Below are 22560 nucleotides of genomic sequence, written 5' to 3' on the forward strand. Positions count from 1 at the left end.
ACCATAATATTTTCAAGGTTCATCCATATTGTAGCATTTGTCAGAATTTCCTTCTTTTTTTAAGGATGAGTAATATCCCTTTTATTGTATATGCTGTATTTTGCTTATCATTTATTTGTTGAGGACACTTGGGTTTCTGCCGTGTTTTAGCTCTTGTGAATAATGTTGCTATGAACATGGATGTACAGATATCTTTTTTGAAACACTGCTTTCATTTCTTTTGGGTATACACCTAGAAGTGGAATTACTGGGTCATGGTAATTCTAACAGAACTGCCATATTGGTTTTTTTCTTTCTTTCATTTTATGTTGCTGTTTCTTTTTTTAATTTTATTTAAATCCGAGTTCATTAACATAGAGTGTAATAATGGTTTCAGGAGTAGAATTTAGTAATGCATCACTTAAATATAGCACACACTGCTCATCCCAACAGGTGCCCTCCTTAATGCCTATCACCCATTTACCCCATTCCCCCATCCAGCATCCATCCAGCAATCCTCAGTTTGTTCTTTGTATTTAAGAGTCTCTTACGGTTTCCCGCCCTCTCTGTTTTTATCTATTTTTCTTCCTTTCCCCTGTATTCATCTGTTTTTTTTTTTAATCCCACATATGAGTGAAATCATATGGTATTTGTCTTTCTCTGATTGTCTTATTTCACTTAACGTAATACATTCTAGTTCCATTTATGTTGTTGCAAACGGCAACATTTCATTCTTTTTGATCACCGAGCAGTACTCCATTGTATATATATATATATATATCACATCTTTTTTTTTTAAATGTTTTATTTATTTCTAGGAGAGAGAGANTTCCATTTATAGCACATCTTCTTTATCCGTTCATCAGTTAATGGACATTTGGGCTTTTTCCATAATTTGGCTCTTGTTGATAGTGCTGCTATACACATTGGGGTGTATGTGCCCCGTTGAATCAGTATTTTTATATCCTTTAGCTAAATACCTAGTAGTGCAATTGCTGGGTCATAGGGTAGCTCTATTTTTATTTTTTTGAGGAACCTCCATACTATTTTTCAGAGTGGTTGTACCAGTTTGCACTGCCACCAGCAGTACAAAAGTATTCCCTTTTCTCTGCATCCTCGCCAACATTTGTTGTTACCTGAGTTGTTAATTTTAGCCTTTCTGACAGGTGCGAGGTGGTGTTGAGCATCTCTTCATGTGTCTGTTAGTTATCTGGATGTTTCTTTGGATAAGTGTCTGTTCATGTCTTTTGTCCATTTCTTCACTGGAGTATTTGCTTTTAGGGCATACTGTTTTCTTTCTTCCTTCCTTTCTTTCTTTTTTCCTTTTTTCTTAATTTTTTTAACATTTATTCATTTTTGAGAGACAGAGACAGAGCACAAGTTGGGGAAGGGCAGAGAGAGAGGGAGACAACGAATCTGGAGCAGGGTCTAGGCTCTGAGCTGACAGCACAGAGCCCTACATGGGGCTCAAACTCACGTGAACTGTGAGATCATGACCTGAGCCGAAGTCAGACACTTAACTGACTGAGCTACCCAGGGACCCCCAGGCAACTGTTTTCTATAGTGACTGTATTCATTTTACATTCCCTCCAGTGATGTACAAGGGTTCCCATTTCTTCACATCCTCACCAATATATATTTTTTTAATTTTAATTTTTTGGTAATAACTGTGAGGTGGCATCTCATTGTAATTTTGATCTGCATTTCCCTAATGATTAGTGAGATGTTGAGCATCCTTCATGTGCTTATTGCCTATCTTCTTTTAAGAAATGTTTGTTCAAGGCCTTTGCCCATTTTAGAATTGGGTTTTTTTTGTTGTTGAATTGTAGGAGTTCTTTATATATTCTGGATAGTAATCCCTTATAAGATACATGATGTGCAATTATTTCCTCACATTCTGTGGATTGCCTTTTTACTCGGGTGATAGTCTTGCTACACAAAATTTAAAAACTTTTGTGAAATCCCTCATTAGTTTATCTTTTCCTTTTGTTGCCTCTGCCTTTGCTGTCATATGCAAGAAATCATTGCTAAATCCAATGCCATGAAGATTTTGTCCTTTGCTTTTTAAAAATAACTTTAAAGTTTTAGGTCTTATATTTAGTTTATGAATCCATTTTGAATTAACTTTTTAATATGATGTTAAGTAAGTGTCCAGCCTTATTCTTTTGCTGTGGATATCCAGTTTTCCCAGTTCCACCTCTTGAAAAACTGTCCTTTTTCCATTGAATAGTCTTGGCATGCTTGTTGATAATCATTTGATGATATATATGTGAGGAGTTATTTCCGGATTCTCTATTCAGCTGGTCTATATGTTTGTCTTTACACCAGTACCACACTATTTTGATGACTATAGCTTTATAGTAAATGCAAGGTGTGAACATGGAGGCCTCCCTAGGATTTATCAACTATAAGGTGGTGAGTGATTCGGAGTCCAGAGTTTAGAAATGAAAGATCAGAATCTTAGGCTAGAAAATAAAGGATCAGGGCTGCATCGGGGGCAGGTCAACGATTATCATCAGTTAGAGGTCAAGATCTAGATAAGCGAGTTAGAATAGTAGTCAAAGGACAACAGGAGAAAAAAAAAGATTTTTAATGATGAACAAAGATCTTTCAGACCTGTTCTTTATATATTTTCTGACGAGGGAACAACTAGTTCCAAAGAATGAATTTCTGGGAATAAGTAGAGAGGGGTTATGATTGTGAACAGTAAGCCAGTTACTTCACGGTAGTTGTGAATCAAAATAGGTTCAGTTCCTAATAGAACTCTCCTTCGTCTAATTCTCTTGTTACTATTGCTATATGGTTAACTTTTCTTTTTTTTTTAAATGTTCTTTTTTTAAAATAAAAAAAAATTTTTAAAAAAAAATTTCCGAGAGAGAGAGAGACAGTATGAGCAGGGGAGGGTCAAAGAGAGAGGGAGACACAGAATCCGAAGTAGGCTCCAGGCTCTGAGCTAGCTGTCAGCACAGAGCCCGACATGGGGCTTGAACCCATGAACCGCAAGATCATGACCTGAGCCGAAGATGGATGCCTAACCGACTGGCCACCCAGGTGCCCCTATGGTTAACTTTTCATAGTCCACCACTCACAAGTTAAAAGAGAAGTTAAAAGATCTCTGAGATCCCACTGCACCTCACAGTTTCTATTCTTCCTACCTTCTGATCTCTTTACCTGTGGGGCCCATTCTCCCTCGTCCATTGTCCATGTACGTAATTCAAGTATACAATGAGGTTGTACTTAACTGTGAAGGATTTTAAGTAACTTAACACAAATTTCTTATCTTACAGTTCTGCAAGTTGTAAGTCTTCGGGAGTCTCACTGGGCTGAAATCAAGGTTGGCAGGGATGCTTTCATTTCTGGATATTCTAGGAGAGAATTTGTTTACTTGCCTTCTCTATCTTTCAGAGATTGCCCACATTCCTTGGTTCATGGTCCCTTTCCTCTGTCTTCAAGGCTAGCAACATCTCTCTCTTATTCCTAACTACAGCTGGGAATGGTTCTCTGCTTTTAAGGACCCATCTGAATAACCTAATTTCCCCATTGCAAGGCTCTTAACTGAATCACACCAGCAAAGGCCTTTTTACCATGTAAGATAACATACCACTGTGAGGGATTTTGAGACTAGAAATCACAGAAATCTTAGAGATAAAGCAAGAGTATGGTCTCCTAGATGTAATTTAGCTTGGTACAGTTCTAATTAATAGACCCTTTCAAATGTTCTGTTTTTACTCTACATTTTCCTTATGTGGATTCCTGTTTCAGCTCCTCATCTTTGGGGTTTTAATTCTTGTTTGCTACTTTACCTTTGTTTCCAGACTAGTATGAGCACTCTTTGAGCCTCTGTTGATCTCTGAAGGGGAGAAAGAACACTTCCTTTGAGATTTTAGTCTTGGGTCTCTCCTCTTTGATGTTCACATCAGAACTGTTGTCCTTACAGGCACATGCTTCACCGCTTCGGCTAATTAGGTTCTTTCCTGAGCTTTTCCTCTGTATGAAAAATGGTTGATTCTTCTGTGTGCGCTATCACTTGTTCTGAGGTCCTGTTGTTCCCCTGGTTTGTTGTTCTCATACTTTGTTGTGTCTTCTTTTTCTTGGGCTTTTTTGGGTGGAGTTTTTACCTCCTAATCCTCAGATTTTGTGTTCTTTTTTTTTTTTTTCCTTAAAATTCCTCCTATTCTAGTTCTGTCTTCTATTATCGGTCCCTCTGACCCAGTCTGGTTTTATGTCTCCCCAACACGAGTCAAAACATCTTCTCCTAGGGACTCATAATGATATACAATTAAAGCCAATTCCCATTTTATGTGAGAAGTCCTTTTGTTGATTCCCTCTGAACTGTAAAATACTTAACACCTCCAGATTTTCATTTAAACCCATCTGCTTCCGTCTCCCTTTCTGGATATCTCTTAAGCTCATAGTACCTTTTGGGCAGGGATTTTTTTTTTTTTTTCAGTTAAAAAAATTTTTTAAAATTATCTCTACACCCAACGTGGGGCTTGAGGTCACAACCCTGAGATCAGGAGTCACATGCTCCACCAACTGAGCCAGCCAGGTGTCCCAGGTTTTTTTTTGTCTTTGTTTTTGTTTTTTAAATGAAGTTTATGGAATAGGTGGAGTGGGTTCTGTCATATCCTTGTTTGGAGAAAATTTCCTTTGGTTTTGAACTTCGCTTTGCAGTGTACCAAGGTAAAAATTAAACTAGTATCATAATGTTTTTGTCACAAGACTCTTTAAAACTTTGTTATGAAGTTTTTCAAGTATAGATAGGTAAAAGAGTAAAACAGTGAGCACTCATGTAACTGTCAGATTCAACAGATATTACCATTTGCCATATTTGCTTTTTTTTTTTTTTACTCTATATATTTATGCTTTTTTTGGCATTTGTTTTTGGCTGAACCCCTGACAGTAAATTACAGACATGATACTTCACATCTGAGTACTTAAGTGTACATCTTCTAAGAATAAGAACATTCTCCTAATAGAGTACCATTATCATGTCTAAGAAAATTGAGAATTTCATATTAGCTAATGTTCAGTACAGATTCAAATTTCCCCAGTTATCCTAAGAGTGTATTTCATAGCTGCTGTTTTTAATAACATAGGCTAATCAAGGTTTATGCATTGCCTTTGATTATTATGTCACTTTTAATCTGGAATATTCTCTATGCTATTTCTTCATGTCATTGGCTTGTTGAAGTATTCAGGCCAACTGTATTATAGAATATTCCATATTCTAAATTTGTCTTACTGTTTTCTCAAGGTTATTTAACTTGTTCCCATGTATCCCTTTCTACGTAGTTCCTGTAAACTGTAAGTTAGGTCTAGAGGCTTGATTCGATTCATGTTAAGCATTTTGGGCAAAGATTTATAGGTGATATTTGTGTACCTCATATTGCATCATATTGCCTCACATTCAGAGGCACAGAATGTCAGAGTGTCTCACCCTCAGTGATGCTAATTTTGCTAACTGCCACATCTCTTAATTACAAAGGTACATTTTCCCCTTTGCAATTAGTAAGTAACCTGTGGGGTGATTACCTAATGTAATGATTTTAGCACCCATCTGTAATCCTCCTGGAATCTGTGATAATACTGGGTATTACAAAATAGTGGTTTTCTAATTTGACTGTTTAATCTTTATTAGCTGACTTTTTTCTTTGGAGGAGAGCTTTCCTTTCCTCTGTTTCATTCATTCTTTTTTTTTTTTTTTAAATGATTATCTCTGTAGACTCCTAGGTTTATAGTTATTCAAGGTATTAGTTTCAGTTGTTAATTTTAATTTTCAAATTGACTCAGATTTGGCCAATGAGAGCCCTTGCCACATCTTCCTGGTGTCTTTTTGACAGGACTCCATTAGTCTGAGTGGTTCCTTCCTGGCATAAAATGTGTCCTCACTTTGCATTTGCTCTGCCTTGGGCCTGGAATCAATTATTTTCTTCAAGGAGATCTGGTTTTTTTGAGTGACACTAGGTATACTTCTTATTTCTGGGGCGTCATCACTTTCTAGGATCTTTGAGGGCAGGAAGTAAATTAAAAGTTTTTAAAAAGCATTTATTATTTCATATCTCCACTTCAGATTTATCATTCCAGAGCTTTTTCTTGGATTCTTTTACTTTGTATCTGTTTTCGTTCATTGCAAATTCCAGACTTTAGTAGCATTTATTTATATGTTTTTGCTTTATCCTACAATATATAAAATATCAATGTATAACAAATTAGTTTAAAAACTCTGACTGCCAGCCCAGAGCCTGGAGCCTGTTTCAGAGCCTGTGACTCCCTCTCTCTCTGACCCTCCCCTGCTCACGCTGTCTCTCTCTCCTAGAAATAAATAAAACATTAAAAAAAAAACCAAAACTACACCTATATAAACATGCTGATGGAAGTTTAAGATTTCCTTATAGCTCCTTTTCCCTAGAATCTTTCTTACTAAGGGTGTATAGTTAGAATACTTTAAAAAAAATTGTTTATTTTTGAGAGAGAGCCAGAGCTCAAGCAGGGGAGCGGCAGAGACAGAGAGGGAGACACGGAATCCAAAGCAGGTTTCAGGCTTTGAGCTCTCAGTGCAGAGCTCCACATGGGGCTCGAAATCATGAGTCATGAGATCATGACCTGAGCCAAGGTTGGATGCTTTACCGACCGAGCCACTCAGGTATCCCTAGAGTACAGTTTTCAAAAGTTAGGTGGAATAATTCTTTTTCTGTGCTTATGTTGTCAATCATATACACAGATATATTCATTTTTTTCCTGTTTGTGTTCAGTTTTAGGGTTTACCTTTATTCCCTTTTGGATTTAAGAGTTTTTTTGTTTTTTGTTTTTTTGACTCTGTAGTATATTTACAAGCCTCAAAAGTCCAACTACACAAATGGGTATATAGTTAGAGTATCCTTAGTTGTCTTCCTAACAATTTTCATTATTTTCTGATTTATCCTTATTGTGTTTCTTTTTATAAAAACAAATAAGTGTGCATATGTAGGTATGTTCCTATTTCCTCTTCTTTCTTACACAGGTACTTTATATACTGTTCCATGACTTTTCTCACTCAACAGTAGATCCTGGAAATCATTCATATCAATTCATAAAGTATTTCTTCCTTCTTTCCCTTACTCCCTCCCCTCTTTCATTTTTAATAACTAGATAGTCCTGTGTTGTATGGATGTGTAAAAATTCATTCAACCAGTTTTCTTTGTTTTTAATTTTTTTTTTTTTTTTTTTGTGGGAGAGAAACAAGAAGANGGCGCAGAGAGAGAGGGAAACACAGGATTCGAAGAAGGCTCCAGGCTCTGAGCTATCAACACAGAGCCTGATATGGGGCTCGAACTCAAACTGCGAGATCATGACCTGAGCTGAAGTCAGACACTCAACTGACTGAGCCATCCAGGTGCCCCAACCAGTTTTCTGTTGAAAGACATTTAAGTTGTGTTTCATCTTTTTAAAAATGTTTATTTATTTATTTTGAGAGACAGTGTGTGTGAGCATGAGTGGAGGAGGGTGAGAGAGAGAGAGAGAGAGAGAGAGAGAGAGAATCCCCAAGCAGACTCCATGCTCAGTACAGAGACCAACTCGGGGCTTGATGTCACAAATTGTGAGATCATGACCTGAGCCGAAATCAAGAGTCAGATGCTTAACCGACTGAGCCATCCAGACACCTCATATTTGATTTTTATTTTTATTTATTTTTTATTTTTTTTATAGTTTATTGTCAAGTAGGTTTCCATATAACATATTTGATTTTTAAAACTATAGTAGTGTCCTCTCAAAAACAGTTTTCCTGTCAGATTGGTTGAGGTACCATTTTGGTGGCAAGAGAAAGGAAGCTATGAAATAGGGCATTTTGAGGATCTTTTGTTTTTCTTTCTTTTTTAAATTTTCTTTTAAATGTTTATTTTTTTATATGAGAGAGGGACGGGGCATGTGTGCACACTAGCAGGGGAGGGGCAAAGAGAGACGGGGACATAGGATAACCTTCTGACAGCAGATAGCCCGATGCTGGGCTCCAACTATTCTTAACTGACTAAGCACCTAGGTGCCCCTGGGGTCTTTTGTTTTTCAAAAGTAATCTGCTAGTCAGATTATTTTGAGAGTCACTGCTTTTGTGGCCTGAAATAAATTTAGATATTGCTAACCATTTGTTCCTGGTTTTCTTTTATATCCGCCCAGGCCCCTGTTTATATTCGGGAGTGTGCCAGATTGCACTATTTGGGCTCCAGAACTCCAGCATCAAAGGTAAGAATAGGAAATTGCTCTTAGCTCATTCAAGGAGAGAGTTAATTAAGATTAGTGGAGGGTTGGGGCGCCTGGGTGGCTTAGTCGGTTAAGCATCCGACTTTCGCTTAGGTCATGATCTCGCAGTTCATGGGTTCGAGCCCCGCGTCGGGCTCTGTGCTGACTGCCAGCTCAGAGCCTGGAGCCTGTTTCTGTCTGTGACTCCCTCTCTCTCTCACCCTCCCCTGCTCATGCTGTCTCTGTCTCTCCTAGAAATAAATAAAAAACATAAAAAAAAATTAAAAAAAAAAAAGATTAGTGGAGGGATTTTTTTTGTTTTTTTAAAAAAAATTTTAATGTTTATTTTTGAGAAAGAGAGGGACAGAACATGGTGGGGGAGAGGGGCAGAGAGAGAGGGAGACACAGAATCCAAAGCAGGTTCCAGGCTCTGAGCTGTCAGCACAGAGCCCGACGCGGGGCTCGAACCCACAAACTTTGAGACCATGACCCGAGCCAAAGTCAGACGCTCAACCGACTGAGCCACCCAGGCACCCCTAAGATTAGTGGAGTTTTAAAACAAAGTGTGAGGGGTGCCTGAGTGGCTTACTTAGATAAGTGTCTAACCCTTGAGTTTGGCTCAGGTCATGTGATCTCATGGTTTGGGAGTTCAAGCCCCTCATGGGGCTCTGGGCTTACAGTGCAGAGCCTGCTTGGGACTCCCTCTCTCCCTCTCCTCTACCCTTCCCTTACTCGTACTGTCTCTCTCTCTCTCAAAATAAATAAATAAACTTAAAAAAAAAGTATGAGATAANTGCATGTTGAAAGTTTTTCATAAAGCCCCTATGTATTCTTATAGTGTATGATATAAACAGTTTGTAACTAGCAAATGTATTAAATATTTTGCAGCAGTAAATTAATTTTATATAGTACACTCTTGTTTGAGGTTCAGTGGTAACACTCTATCAAATTTCTCAAAGACCTGAGACTACATGAGCTTAGAAAGCAAATGTGTGATGCATATTAACAAGTTTACATATCTGCACGGCAAAGGAAGCAACCCACAAAACTAATAGGCATCCAACGGAATGGGAAAAGATAGTTGCNCAAGTTTACATATGATTATTGAGCTTTAAACCTGAGAAGTTTAAAAAACTTCACAAGTACTTTTTAATGATTTCTGTTTAGTCTGTCTTGGTTAGAAACTGAAGCTGTCATCTTATGCTATTGTTTCTGCCTCTTATTTGGTAAATATTTGGTGTGAACAGGAAAACAGTATACTATTTCAACTAGTTTAACTGGGATGTGGTTTTTCTTAGAGAGTTTTTTCCGTTCCTCAGCTACTGCCTTATCGTTAACCCCATCATGTCACATGCAGGAAAGAGCACCCAGCCCAAAGCCCATGCACTTGGTCTCCAGGATGGGTCTGTCACTTTTAGTATCTAAATGACCTTAAACTTAGAGCTTAACTTCAGTTTTTTCTATCAAATGGGAATGATGATACTTTCCCTGCTTACCTCATAGGATAGTAGTGAGAGTTAATCTGCAATTAAAAGATGCTTTGAAAACCGAACCCTTATATAAATATAATTTTTGGTGGCAATATTCTAAATGAATTTAGGTTCTCTATGTAGGTCATGGGAGTGGGCTGTTAATATAGTCTGATTACAGATTTCTCTTCATCTGTTAATTACATTTAGGTTTTTCTTATTCCTAGATATGAGGATACCATGTTACCCACTGCTTCCCCCGCTTTTGTTCCAGGGTTGTGGAAACCTGAAAATAAGCTGGCAGGATATATTACTTCATTTCTCTTTAAAATTTTCTCTAGGATGATCTTGATCTGGTAGCTTCATGTCATACTAAGTCCTTCCAACTGGCAAAATCTCAGAAACGGAACTGGGTTGATTCCTGCTCTCATCAGGAGGAGACCCAGCAGCGTACGGAAGAGGCACTGAGAGAGCTGTTCCAACACGTTCACAGTATGCCAGAGTCCGCGAAGAAGAAACAGCTTATTAGACAGGTACCTGAGGGCAGGGAAACCGTGACGGGCTTTAGGAATGGGATCAAGGTTGTGGAATCACTAGGGAATACTCTTATTGACCCATGCTTGGCTCAGCCAAGAAAGCAAACTTGTCAGTGGAATCTCAGTGACAATCTCTATACTACTGCCCCGCTAGAGAAAGGGTAGACGGAGGCGCTTGGATTTCTACGGTTAAACAGGAGGATCCAAGTATGGTCATGTACTAAGCACGCTGAGAGAGAACCAGCAGTTATAATATATTGTTCCAAAGTTTAAATCCTTCAGATTTTCTTGGCAAATCATTTCATCCTTTGGAACTTCAATTTTCTTGTTTGTAAAATGATAATTGAAATGTCCATGTTTCATGACTATAAACATTACAAAGGATCTATGTAAAGTGGCTGGCATAGCAGAGGAAAAGCGGTAGCTCTTACTGATGAGTTGTTTGCAGTTAGGAAACACTCTAAATCAGGCCTAGTTTAATATTAGAAGGTAGGAATTCTGGTAGCTAAATTTGTTTATTTTGGAGCTATGGGAACAGAATTAGTGCTCTTATTTGCCATTTTGAGACTGGAAGCGTAGCAGGAGTAAATCCCAACGACTTGGTTAATTTCTAAGGAAATATATTTTGTCTCAATCCCTCCTGAATTTTAGCTGAATAGGCAAGGTTAGTCTCTTGACTTTTTATTCAACTGGGACCTTCTTGAGGGAAGTCTGTGTTTTTATTTATTTTTTTATACCTAACCTCAAGCGTAGGGCTAGATATAACAACCAAGTGCTCAGAAGAAGTTGAACTGAGCTGTTCTTAATAGTTGATAGAATCCTTCAAGAAAAGTTTTCTGGGGCACATGTGTGGCTCATTTGGCTAAGCATCTGACTTCACCTTAGGTCATGATCTCACAGTTTGTGGGTTTGAGTCCCACATCAGGCTCTGTGCTGACAGCTCAGAGCCTGGAGCCTGCTTCAGATTTTGTGTCTCCCTCTCTCTCTGCCCCACCCCCACTCACATTCTGTCTCTGCCTTTCAAAAGTGAATAAACGTTAAAAAATTAAAAGAAAAAGAAAAGTTTTCTGTTACACTCTTTGAAGTTACTTTGAGATCTAGCAAATTGTGTTATGACTGGAATTTTCAAGGGTATTGGCTGAGTATTTCACAAATTCAAAACACTGTAGTGATTTAATTCTTGGTAGAAACTAAGACAGAAATTTAGGTAGGACAAGTGTAATGACTTTGTCATCAAGAATGCAGAGGGTTAAAGATAATATGAAGGAAAAAGCTAACGTCATTTTTGATCTTTTTAGAAATATAGGAAATTGTAGAGAAGGTTAAGAAGAAAATACATCATTCATCCCACTAGTGTTTACATTTTGGATATTTATTTTTGTCTTTTTCCTATGAACGAATTTTTATATAGTTAGGAGTATACCACATACTTTCTTTTGTCTGTTTTACTAAACATCACAGCAGAAGCATTTCCTCATGCATGCTTGCAGACTCCTTGCATACATTTCAAATACTGCCTTTTGTTTTGAGGAAAGTATAATTTTACGATTTCCTGATTTTTCTTTCTGTGGTTATAAAAATAATAAATACTCACTATAGAAACACTGAAACCTCCAGAAGAGTATAAAGAAGAAAAAAAATCACCTGTAATCATCCTGAGTTGACCACCAATACAAATTTGGGAGTATTTTCTTCTAGCGTTTCTTTCCATGAATATGTATTTGACATTTTTTTCTTTTGCTTGAGATCATAATATATATTCAGTTTTTATATTCCTATCCTTTTCATTTAACATTATATCATGATCATTTTCTATGCCATTGAAAGGCTGTGAACATTTTTAACAACTGCGTAATATTTCATCACATATAACCTAATATATAAACAATTTGCCTAAAATGGGACATATTTGGGAATTAAGTTGGTTTTTAGCTTATAAATTTTTGTTCATTGCTATTTTCATTGCAGATTTTTCCTAGAAGCGGCATAACCAAAGGATATGCTTTTTTTTAAATCTAACTTCCAGATATTAAGTCACTTTTTTAAAAAGTTTATTTATTTTTGATAGAGAGTGTGCAAGTGAGATGGGCAGAGAGAGAGGAATACAGAGGATCCTAGGCAGGCTCTGCACTGTCTGTGCAGAGCCCGATGTGGGGCTTGAACCCATGAACCATGAGATCATGACCTGAGCTGAGTGGGATGCCTTAACTGACTGAGCCACCAAGATGTCCCCTTTTTTATTTTTAAAGTTTATTTATTTTGAGAGAGAGAGAAAGAGCACACGAGCAGAGGAGGGGCAGCAAGAGAAGGGGACAGAGGATCTAAAATGGGCTCTACTCTGACAGCAGAGAGCCTGACATGGGGCTTGAACCCACAAACCAGGAGATTGTGACCCGAACTGAAGGTGAATGTTTAACCAACTGAGCCATCCAGACACCCCTAGATCCCTTTTAATATATAGGTCTCTCTCTCCCCCTTAATTCCCCCTAAAAAATAGCCAAAATTTGTTTGAATAAACTTAAATTTATTTTTAATTTTTTAAAATATTTATTTACTTTTGAGAGAGAGATAGAGCATGAGCAGGGCAGCAACAGAGAGAAAGGGAGACACAGAATCTGAAGCAGGCTCTAGGCTCTGAGCTGACAGCATAGAGCCTGACACGGGGCTCAAACCCATGAGCCAAAGTTGGACGCTTAACCAACTGAGCCACCCAGGTGGCTTAAATTTAAACTTAAATTTAAAATAATTTAAATTTAGAAAAAGCTTGTGAGGATAATACACAGAATTCTCACATACCCTTCACTAAGGGTATCCTTTGCTCCTGATGTTAACATTGTTAAAACTGGGATGCCAGAGTGGCTCAGTTAGTTAAGCATCTGACTTTTGATTTTGACTTATGCAAGTCCCACGTCTGGCTTTGCACTATTGGGGAGTCTGCTTGGGATTCTTTCCCTGTCTCTCTGCCCTGCCCCTCCCTCACTTACACTTGTGTTCTCCTCCTCTTTTATAATAAATAAATAAAATAAAATAAAAAAGCATTGTTAAAATTAAGAAATTAACATTGCTATGTTACTATTAACATGATAGATTTTATTCAGATTTTATCAGTTTTTTCGCCAGTATCCTTTTTCTGTATCAGGATCTAATCCAGGTTACCACATTGCATTTAAATACACACATTCTCTCTCCTGCACTTTATTTGTGAAAGAAACCAGATTGTTTTCCACAGTCTGGATCTTGCTGATTGCACCCCTGTGGTCTTATTTAACATATTCCAGAACCCAACGTGGGGCTTGAACTCACAAGCTGTGAGATCATGATCTGAGCCGAAGTCGGATGCTTAACCGATCTGAGCCTCCCAGGTGCCCTGGTGGTGTGTTATTTTTTAATACAGTAGTTCCTGCCTCTTCAGGGGATGCATTCCAAGACCCTGGTGGATGCCTGAAAACCACAGATAATACTGAACCCTACATATACTATGTTTTTTTAAATACATACATACTTATGATAAAGTTTAATTTATAAATTAGGCACAATGAGAGATTAACAACAATAATAACCACAATAACCACAATAATAATAATATAGAACAAGTATAATAGTATAGTGTAATAAAAGTTATGCGAATGTGTTCTCCTTCAACGTATCTCACTATACTGTACTCACCCTTCTTATGATAACTTGAAGTGATACAATGTTCACTTGATTAGCTGAAGTGGGGTGAACGATGTAGATATTGTGATGTAGCGTTAGGCTCACTGCTCACCCCTGACAGTACATCAGAAAGAGGATCATCCGCTCTGGACTGTGGTTCATTACGGGTAGCTGAAACCACGGAAGGCAAAACCATGAATACAGGGGGTACTGTATGCATTTTTAAAAGACTCTGGACACATTACTAAAAAGCTTCCCAGAAAATTATTAACACTCTTAACTGCTGGATACAAGATAGCCCACCTTACTGTACCTGTCCAACATTTTCAGGAATGATAGGTTGTCACTTGTGCCAATATATCCAGGAGGGATGCTTCTTGCTAAGCTCTTTAGAAGTGACTAAATTTTCTGTCTGCTGAGATCATTAATGTTGAGAATATTTTGGTACCTATATAATATGTATGAAAATGTTGTTTTTTAAGATCTCCAGAACTGAACCTGAACTGATAAATATTTGCAAACTTATAATTCACATATTTAAAAACTATAGTTAGAAAAGGCAGATAAGCCGAATTAAGTACTATATCATTTTTTTATGTGGGAAGATGAATGGCTAATCAAAGCATTAAGACTATACAATGTCTTAGGTCTTCCATTTTTTTATGTTAGATACTATCTCCCATCCAAGTACTAACCAGGCCCGACCCTGCTTAGCTTCTGAGATCAGACAAGATAGGGCGCGTTCAGGGTGGTATGGTTGTAGACTATGTTAGATACTATCAAACAGAGAGCTGATATTGATAAAATTGACAATTCTTTTGGAAGAGAGCGAGCACTAGCGAGTGGGGGAAGGACAGAGGGAGAGGGAGAGGGAGAGAGAGAATACTACACAGGCTCCATGCCCAGTGCAGAGCCTGACTCGGGGCTCGTTCTCACAACTGAGATTGTGACCTGAGCTGAAATTGGGAGTCAAGTGCTTAACCAACTGAACCACTCAGGTACCTCGTCAAATTTTTATTCTGATGTATTTCCTCTGATAGTAATGCTGGCAAGCAGTCATGATAGATGTCCATTTAAAGAGCTTTAGTCACTTTTTTATTCTGTATGCAGTTTATGTTAAATTAAGGACTCTTTTAGGTTGTGCTAGTCACTCTCTTTGTCCAAGATACTTTCTGCAAAAAAATCTTGATTACCAGCTGGAGATCTTGGACTTTTCCGGATATTTATACTTATCTATTGATTGTCACAGAATCCTATTTTTTGATGGGGGAAATAATAGTAAAATGTTCATGTTTTCTCTTAGTTTAATAAGCAATCAGTGACCCAGACACCAGGGCGAGAATCTTCCACTCCTCAGGTACAGAAGAGAGCCCGTTCACGTTCTTTCAGTGGCCTTATTAAGGTAGGTATACTGTGTTGTCTTCTTCAGCATTGACTTAGAGAAACTTTAACAGTCTGACTTTTCTTATGTGTAAACAGTTTTCTTCTATTCTTTGGGATCCTACAAAGGATTTGTTTGTAAGAGGTTAAGGATAGAATTTGGAAGAACTTTTAGTTTTTATAGCATTTTGCTGTTTCAAATCAGAGAAGGGGCTCTGGGATTGGAGAAGGGAAGAGTAAAAGAAAGGTCCTTCCTTCTCTTTGGGGGCTGAGGACAGAGTCCCCATCCCCCCCTTTTTTTAATGTTTTTATTTATTTCTGAGAGAGGGAGAGAGAGAGTGAGCGTGAGCAGAGAAAGGGAGACACAGAATCAGAAGCAGTTTCCAGGCTCTGAGCTAGCTGTCAGCACAGAGCCTGATGTGGGGCTCCGAACCCATGAACCGTGAGATCATGACCTGAGCTGAAATCAGACGTTTAACCGACTGAGCCACCCAGGCACCCTGAGAGTCCCCATTGCTGAGCAGTGTAGAGAGTTCTTTGCTTTGTGCCAAACACTTCACTGCACAATTTGCAAAAGCTTTTGGAGAAGTGAGGGAGTTGACAGACTTATGGAAATGGTTAAGAAATGGATTTTTTTTAAAAGTTTATTTATTTTGAGAGAGAGAAAGAGAGAGAGAGCGCATGCATGGGTGATGTGGGACTCTAAATCATGACCTGAGCTGAAATCAAGAGTTGGCCGCCTAACAAACTGATCCACCCATGTAGCTGAAATTTTTATAAGCTTAATATTTTAATCAGTTGTATATTCCCTCTCTGTCAAATTACTTAAAAATCTTGTTTTTAAAGCAAATACAGTATCTACTTCTGTGCTGTTGCTGCCATCTCTATGCAGGTTGAATTTACGTCTTCACAGATGATCTCAACTTGTGGTTAAGGGATATTGCCATTAGGTGGCAGTAGATAACCCAATTATGGGGTTCATATTTTCAGGCATAAACTAAGGCAACGTTCTGGTTAACTTGGAGAGAGATTAAGCACAGTTCTGTGTTCTGCTGTTTTTATTTAAAAGTTGTTTTAACACTATTAAAATCTATAAATCCAGCAACATTAAGGAGCTCTGTTTAAAATAAACATTATTCCCTAAAAAGAAAAATACATTGTAATATATATTTTTTTCAAGCTGCAGTTGTTAGCCATTGCTGTGTAATCTAACCCTAATTTGGGCCTTAGCTATTACTATTAATAAGAGTATAGAATTCACTCTCAATCCTGATTTAGAGGGCCAGTAGCTTCTGATACATTAGTCTTGCTTAACATCAAAATTTCCTTTGTGATCAACAGAATGAAAGGTCAACTCACAGAATGTAAAATATTTGTAAAACATATGTCTGCTATGGAGTTAATGTCCAGATTATATAATGATCTCTTATAACAACAGAGAAGAAAATTAGAAAATGGGCAAAGGGCTTGGACATTTCTCCAAAGAAGATACACAAATGCCAATAAACACATGAAAAGATGCTCAATACCACTTATCTTTAGGGAAATGCAAATCAAAGCCACAGTCAGATAGCAAGTCACACACCATAAGATGGCTATTATTAAAAAAACAAATAGAAAATAACAAGTGATGGTGAGGATGTGGTGCAGCTGCCAAGGATAATAGTACGGCAGTTCCTCACAAAATTAAATAGGATTACCATATGATTCAGCAAGTGCACTTTTTTTTTTTAATTTTTAAAATGTTTTATTTATTTCTGAGAGAGAGAGAGAGACAGACAGACAGCGTGAGCAGGGGAAGGTCAGAGAGAGAGGGAGACACAGAATCTGAAACAGGCTCCAGGCTCTGAGCTAGCTGTCAGCACAGACCCCCACACGGGGCTCAAACCCATGAACCTTGAGATCATGACCTGAGCCGAAGTCAGACGCTTAACCGACTGAGCCACCGAGGCGCCCCCAAGTCCACTTCTGAGTACACACTTGAAAGAATCAAAAGTAAGGACAAGAACCAGATATTTGTACACCATGTTTGTGGCAGCATTATTCACAAAAACCAAAAGGTGGAAACCACCTAAGTATCTATTGATAGATGAATGGATAAACAGAATGTTTTTATACACACAGTGGAATACTCTTCAGCCTTAAAAAAGGAAGGAAATTCTGACAACATGGATGAGCCTTGAGGACATTATGCTAAATGAAATAATGAAATAATCCAGTCCTAAAAGAACAAGTACTATATGATGCCACTTATACGAGAGACCTAGAATAGTCAAATTCATGGGGAAAGAAAGTGGAATGGTGGTTGTCAGGAGCTAAGGGTTTGGGGGGACTTGGGGATTATTGTCTAGTGGGGACATGTTTTCTGTGCGGGAAGATGAAACAGTTCTGGAGGTGGACGGTGGTGATGGTTGCCCGACGATATGAGTGGAAGTAATGCCATCAGACTACATGCTTAACGTGGTTAGATGGTAAAGTTTGTGTTGTGTGTATTTTACTATAATTAAAAAGTAGTTTATTTTGCTAGAACGCTAGCATTACATTCACCTGCTTAGGTGTAATTCATAAAATGAACATCCTTTCATTTTACTTGGAATGAACAGTTCATTTTACTTGGAAGTCTGTCATTCTGTCTGACTTCCTGTCTTTGAGATGATTGATAACAAGAAAAGTTATTAGTCAGATGTTTCTCTGTGTGTCAGTCAGACAAAAATTTCTTTAACTGAAGCTGGGTAGGTGTAGTTTTCCTAGTGAGTTCTCTGTGGCGGCTCTAGATGTCGTGCTAAGTGTGGCTTCAGATGTAAGAGCGGGGTATCCTCTTGGCAGTTGCCCATTTACTGAGAGACAATTTAGAACTTTAGAATTATAATAGAGCTTATAATTCTAGCAGGATAAAACATTTTAGAACAACAGCTTTAAATACAAACAAACGTTAACAAATTTTATGAAACAGAAGGATAAAGTATTTTTGTTGTAAATGAAAAGACTTTCGAGCTAATAATAGTTTCCACTCAATAGTGACAGGATACTCAAATGTCTTTTTAAAAAGTTCATTAGAAGCTTTACAGCCACTCCTATGGCTTCTAGCATCCCCATTCCAGCTTTTCTGAGGTGATATCTGATTTCAGAAAGGAAGATGTAGTAGTCTCATTTTTCCAGCAGCTCTGTGTTTTAGATATTTGATTTATATTTTGTTTATCCCTTTTTTTGGGCTAGACTTTTTCCTCCAGAATTCCTCTCGTGTAAATAACTTATTACATTGGAATATTCTTCTTTTTTAAAAAAAATTTTAATGTTCTATTTATTTCTGAGAGAGAGAGAGAGAGACAGTGTGAGCAAGGGAGGGTCAGAGAGAGAGGGAGATACAGAATCTGAAGCAGGCTCCAGGCTCTGAGCTGTCAGCACAGAGCCCGACGTGGGGCTCAAACCCACTAACCATGAGATCATGACCTGAGCTGAAGTTGGACGCTTAACCGACTGAGCCACCCAGGTGCCCCTATTCTTTTTTTTTTTTTTTAAGTTTATTTATTTATTTTGAGAGAGAGAGAGCGGGGAGAGTCAGAGAGGGGAAGAGAGAATCCTCAGCAGTCTCTCCACTGCCAGGGCAGAGCCTGACATGGGGTTCAAACTCACAAACTTGAGACCATGACTTGAGCTGAAATCAAGCGTCAGATACTTAACCTTCTGGGATACCCAGGGTGCCCTACATTGGAATATTCTTAATATTGCTGCTAAAATTTATATTGTAGAGTTTAATCTTCTAGTTTTATTACATTCCTTTTTGGGATTTAAGCTTAGTCTAAGAAGAAAAAAGGGAAGATTTCCCCAAAGATGGTAGAATTGTCACTGTCAGCTGTTTCAGTAGGTTAGGTCAGCTTCTAAGCTGTTTGGAGAAGAAAGGGCTTTTTGTCCTGCTCTGAATGACAATATATTCATGTGACCCTCTGAAGAACACCTGTGTGCTCTTGTGACTGTATTAGAAACTCTTAAAGACTCCTCCAGTTTTCTAATCCTGTGTGAGGACGTGACAGGGAAGCAGTCTTAGAGTGGGCCTAGCGGAACTGTCCTTGAGTAGGGAGGGGACTCTTAATGGCTGCCAGAGACAGCATGTCTTTGTGGAACAAATTATATTGGTAAATAACTGGTGCTTTTTTTTTTTTAATGGTCTCAGAAGCACACTGTAATTGGCCTACATTAGCTAGTTTAAATCAACTATAAAATGGCTTCTTACATTTGAGCTATTTTAAATGTAGAGGAAAAGTGATCACCAAAAGGCAGTAATTTCAGGTTTTCTTTGTAACATGCTTTGGCCTCCTTTGTACAAGATGCCCTGGGAGAATTTATCAGAAAGCTGAAATTTTTTAATTTTTATTTTTGTTATTTTATTTATTTTAATTTATTTTACTTTTTTTTTTTTCTTTGAAAAAATTTTGAAGCTAAGAAACTATAGTAGGATGCCTAGGTGGCTCATTCAGTAAAGCTTCTGGCTCAGGTCATGATCTCATGGTTAGTGAGTTTGAGCCCTGTGCTGGGCTCTGCACTGACAGCATGGAGCCTGCTTTGGATCCTCCCTCTCTCTCTCTCTCTCTGCCCCTCCCCTGCTTGTTCATTCTCACTCTCTCTCTCTCTCTCTCTCTCTCAAAATAAATAAATAAACTTAAAAAAAAAAAGAAACTGTAGTTTTAAAGACCAGTATAGCTATAATACAGGTATAGTAGACCTTTATAAATCACATATTTTCTCTTCCTAAATCAGCGGAAGGTCCTGGGAAATCAGATGATGTCAGAAAAGAAAAACAAGTACCCTACTCCGGAATCTGTAGCCATTGGTGAATTGAAGAGAGCCAGCAAAGAAAATATGAACTTAGTAAGATACTGTTCTTTGGACATTCTCTTTGTATACATTTGTAGAAGGGAGAAATATTGCTATACTGTCATCTGTTTTATTTGCTGTTGTGTTTCTCTGGGCCATGAAAGTATGCCTTTTTCTCAACCCTTCCACTTACGTTGATGGCCAAAACAAACACGTGTGATTTAGGAAGATATAGCCAGTCATACACAGAGATGACAAATACAGTGACATAGCTCCACAGAGTGCTGGAAGAAATAGTTCTTACAGGGTGACTCTGTGGGGCAGGTAACACAGAGCAGGGCCTACTTGATGCTGCATTACCTGTTGGGTAGTCTCAAGTATACTAGACATGCTGCTGCGTAAAGCCAGCAGTAAAATTAGTTAAGATCAATGATATAAATACGCCTCCATAAAACTCTTCACATTGCAATTGAACAAACAAGTAATTCTACTGTTAGTAACGTCTGTATAAGAATGATATTAGCACAATTAAGCCAGTATAAAATTTTCTTGTTACAGTTATTTCCTGGCTCTCCAGCTGTCACGATGATGCCAACAAGATTGAAATGGTCTGAGGGGAAGAAAGAGGGGAAAAAAGGTACTAATTATACTTATTCTTACTGAATGTAAGTCCTTTCTGCATTTAGTCAGTCAGGAGCAGAGTTTGAATTCCCAGTGTCAGAAGCAACGTAATATAGCAAGGCTGGGTCTTTGCCCTTGAGTTCATTTAGCGGATGGTTACTGATCTTGTACCTGGCGCTGTCCCAGGTGCTGAGGTGCAGAGCTGTGAAGACAAACCACACGGTCCCTGCATTCTTGGACAGATGGGACACGTGTGAACAATCTGAAGAATACTTGTTAAGCAAATGAAAAACAAGTGTAAACTAATTTGTGAAACCAAGTACAGAAGTGCTAAGAATATGCTGATGAAACATGGAATAGTTATGTTCTCTTTCTGTGTAGACTTTGGTCTTGTTTACTCAGAGAGGCTTCCCAATGAATAAATGGCTGACGGATCCTGGAAATCGTATTGTACAACATATTTCTAAGGATACTCAGGACAAAAAAGATTTTTTGGCACTTACTGCCGTTTGCCCCAGGCTTGGGGATGAAAAGTGGTGGCTGCTGTGCTTTCCTCTGAAGATGCCATGTGGTCCATTGGGAGGACCAGGGGACTTGTCGTTAGACCTAATTTGAGCTGTCATTCCTCTGGCCCAGAAAGACCACTCATTCTCTCTGAGCTTGTTTCCTTCTCTGTAAATAAGGATAATAGTTATATCTAGTTCACAGATTCCTTATGAAATAGTGTTTGTGAAGCACTGACTAGTAGTGCTAGAGTGATTGGGGAAAATCAGATGAGACTTGGTCTTGTTTTAAAAGACTCACAGGCACCTGGTGGCTCAGTTGGTTAAGTGTCCGACTTCAGCTCAGGTCATGATCTCACGGTTCCTAGTGAGTTCCAGCCCTGCATAGGGTTCTCTGCTGTCAGTGCAGAGCCTGTTTTAGATCCTCTGTCCTCCCCCCCACCCCGCACCTACCCCGTTTGTGTTCTTTCTCTCTCTCTTTCAAAAATAAACAGTTAAAAAAAAAAAAGAAAGAAGCCAGGTTCATATTTTACCAAGAAGATTTAGAACAAGGATTCTTGAGCTGTTACCTGTGGACCCCCTGAAGACTCTGATAAAGTTCCTCGCATTGTTGATGTCATTTCATGTGGAGGTGCCTATGTACGTTTTTCTGGAGGACAGAACATAAAGTTTTATTAGATTCTCAAAAATGTTAGTGATTCAGTTGTCCCTGGCTGACTTGGTAGAGCATGCAACTCTCTCTCTTTTAATGTTTATTCCTTTTTGAGAAAGAGAGAGAGCTGAGAGAGCTTGAGTGGTGGAGGGACAGAGAGAGAGGAGGGCAGAGGATCCAAAGTAGCACTTGAGGGGCGCCTGGGTGGCTCAGTCAGTTGGGCGTCTGACTTCGGCTCAGGTCATGATCTCGCAGTTCGCGGGGGGTTTGAGCCCCGCATCGGGCTCTGTGCTGACAGCTAGCTCAGAGCCTGGAGCCTGTTTCAGATTCTGTGTCTCCTTTTCTCTCTGACCCTCCCCTGCTCATGCTGTCTGTTTCTCAGAAATAAATAAAACATTAACAAAATTAAAAAACAAAACCAAAAACAAAGTAGCACTTGATTTGGCTCAGGTCATGATCCCAGGGTCATGGGATTGAGCCCCACATTAGGCTCTGTGCTGAATGTGGAACCTGTTTAAGATTATTTCTCTCTCTCTCTCTCCCTCCCCCCCTCCTCCTGCCCCTCCTCCCCCCTCCCTTGTGTGCACATGTGCTTTCTCTCTAAATTAAAAAAAAAAAAATCCACAGTACAAAAAGGGGTTCATTTAGCACAGGGTTTCTCGACCTGGTTCTGTGGACGTTTTGGGTCAGATAATTCTTTGCTGTAGGGAACTCCCCTGTACTTAGCAACATTCCTT

The 22560-nt window shown here is 38.6% G+C and overlaps 1 protein-coding gene across 2 annotated transcripts in view; it reads left to right on the top strand.

Moving 5' to 3' along the window:
• ARHGAP19 (Rho GTPase activating protein 19) overlaps positions 1-22560 on the top strand; it is a 63147-nt gene that overhangs the window by 35585 nt on the left and 5002 nt on the right. Inside the window, exons 7-11 of one of the 2 annotated variants that reach the window (XM_077779234.1) lie at positions 8134-8199; positions 10007-10198; positions 15159-15257; positions 19991-20101; positions 20606-20684. In XM_077779234.1, the coding sequence (XP_077635360.1) occupies positions 8134-8199; positions 10007-10198; positions 15159-15257; positions 19991-20101; positions 20606-20684 (547 nt within the window). The remainder of the gene's footprint in view (positions 1-8133; positions 8200-10006; positions 10199-15158; positions 15258-19990; positions 20102-20605; positions 20685-22560) is intronic. The other variant, XM_077779241.1, reaches the window with a different exon arrangement.

Source organism: Crocuta crocuta, unplaced genomic scaffold, assembly GCF_008692635.1.
Source record: "Crocuta crocuta isolate KB4526 unplaced genomic scaffold, BGI_CrCroc_1.0 scaffold170, whole genome shotgun sequence".
Lineage (NCBI taxonomy): Eukaryota > Metazoa > Chordata > Mammalia > Carnivora > Hyaenidae > Crocuta > Crocuta crocuta.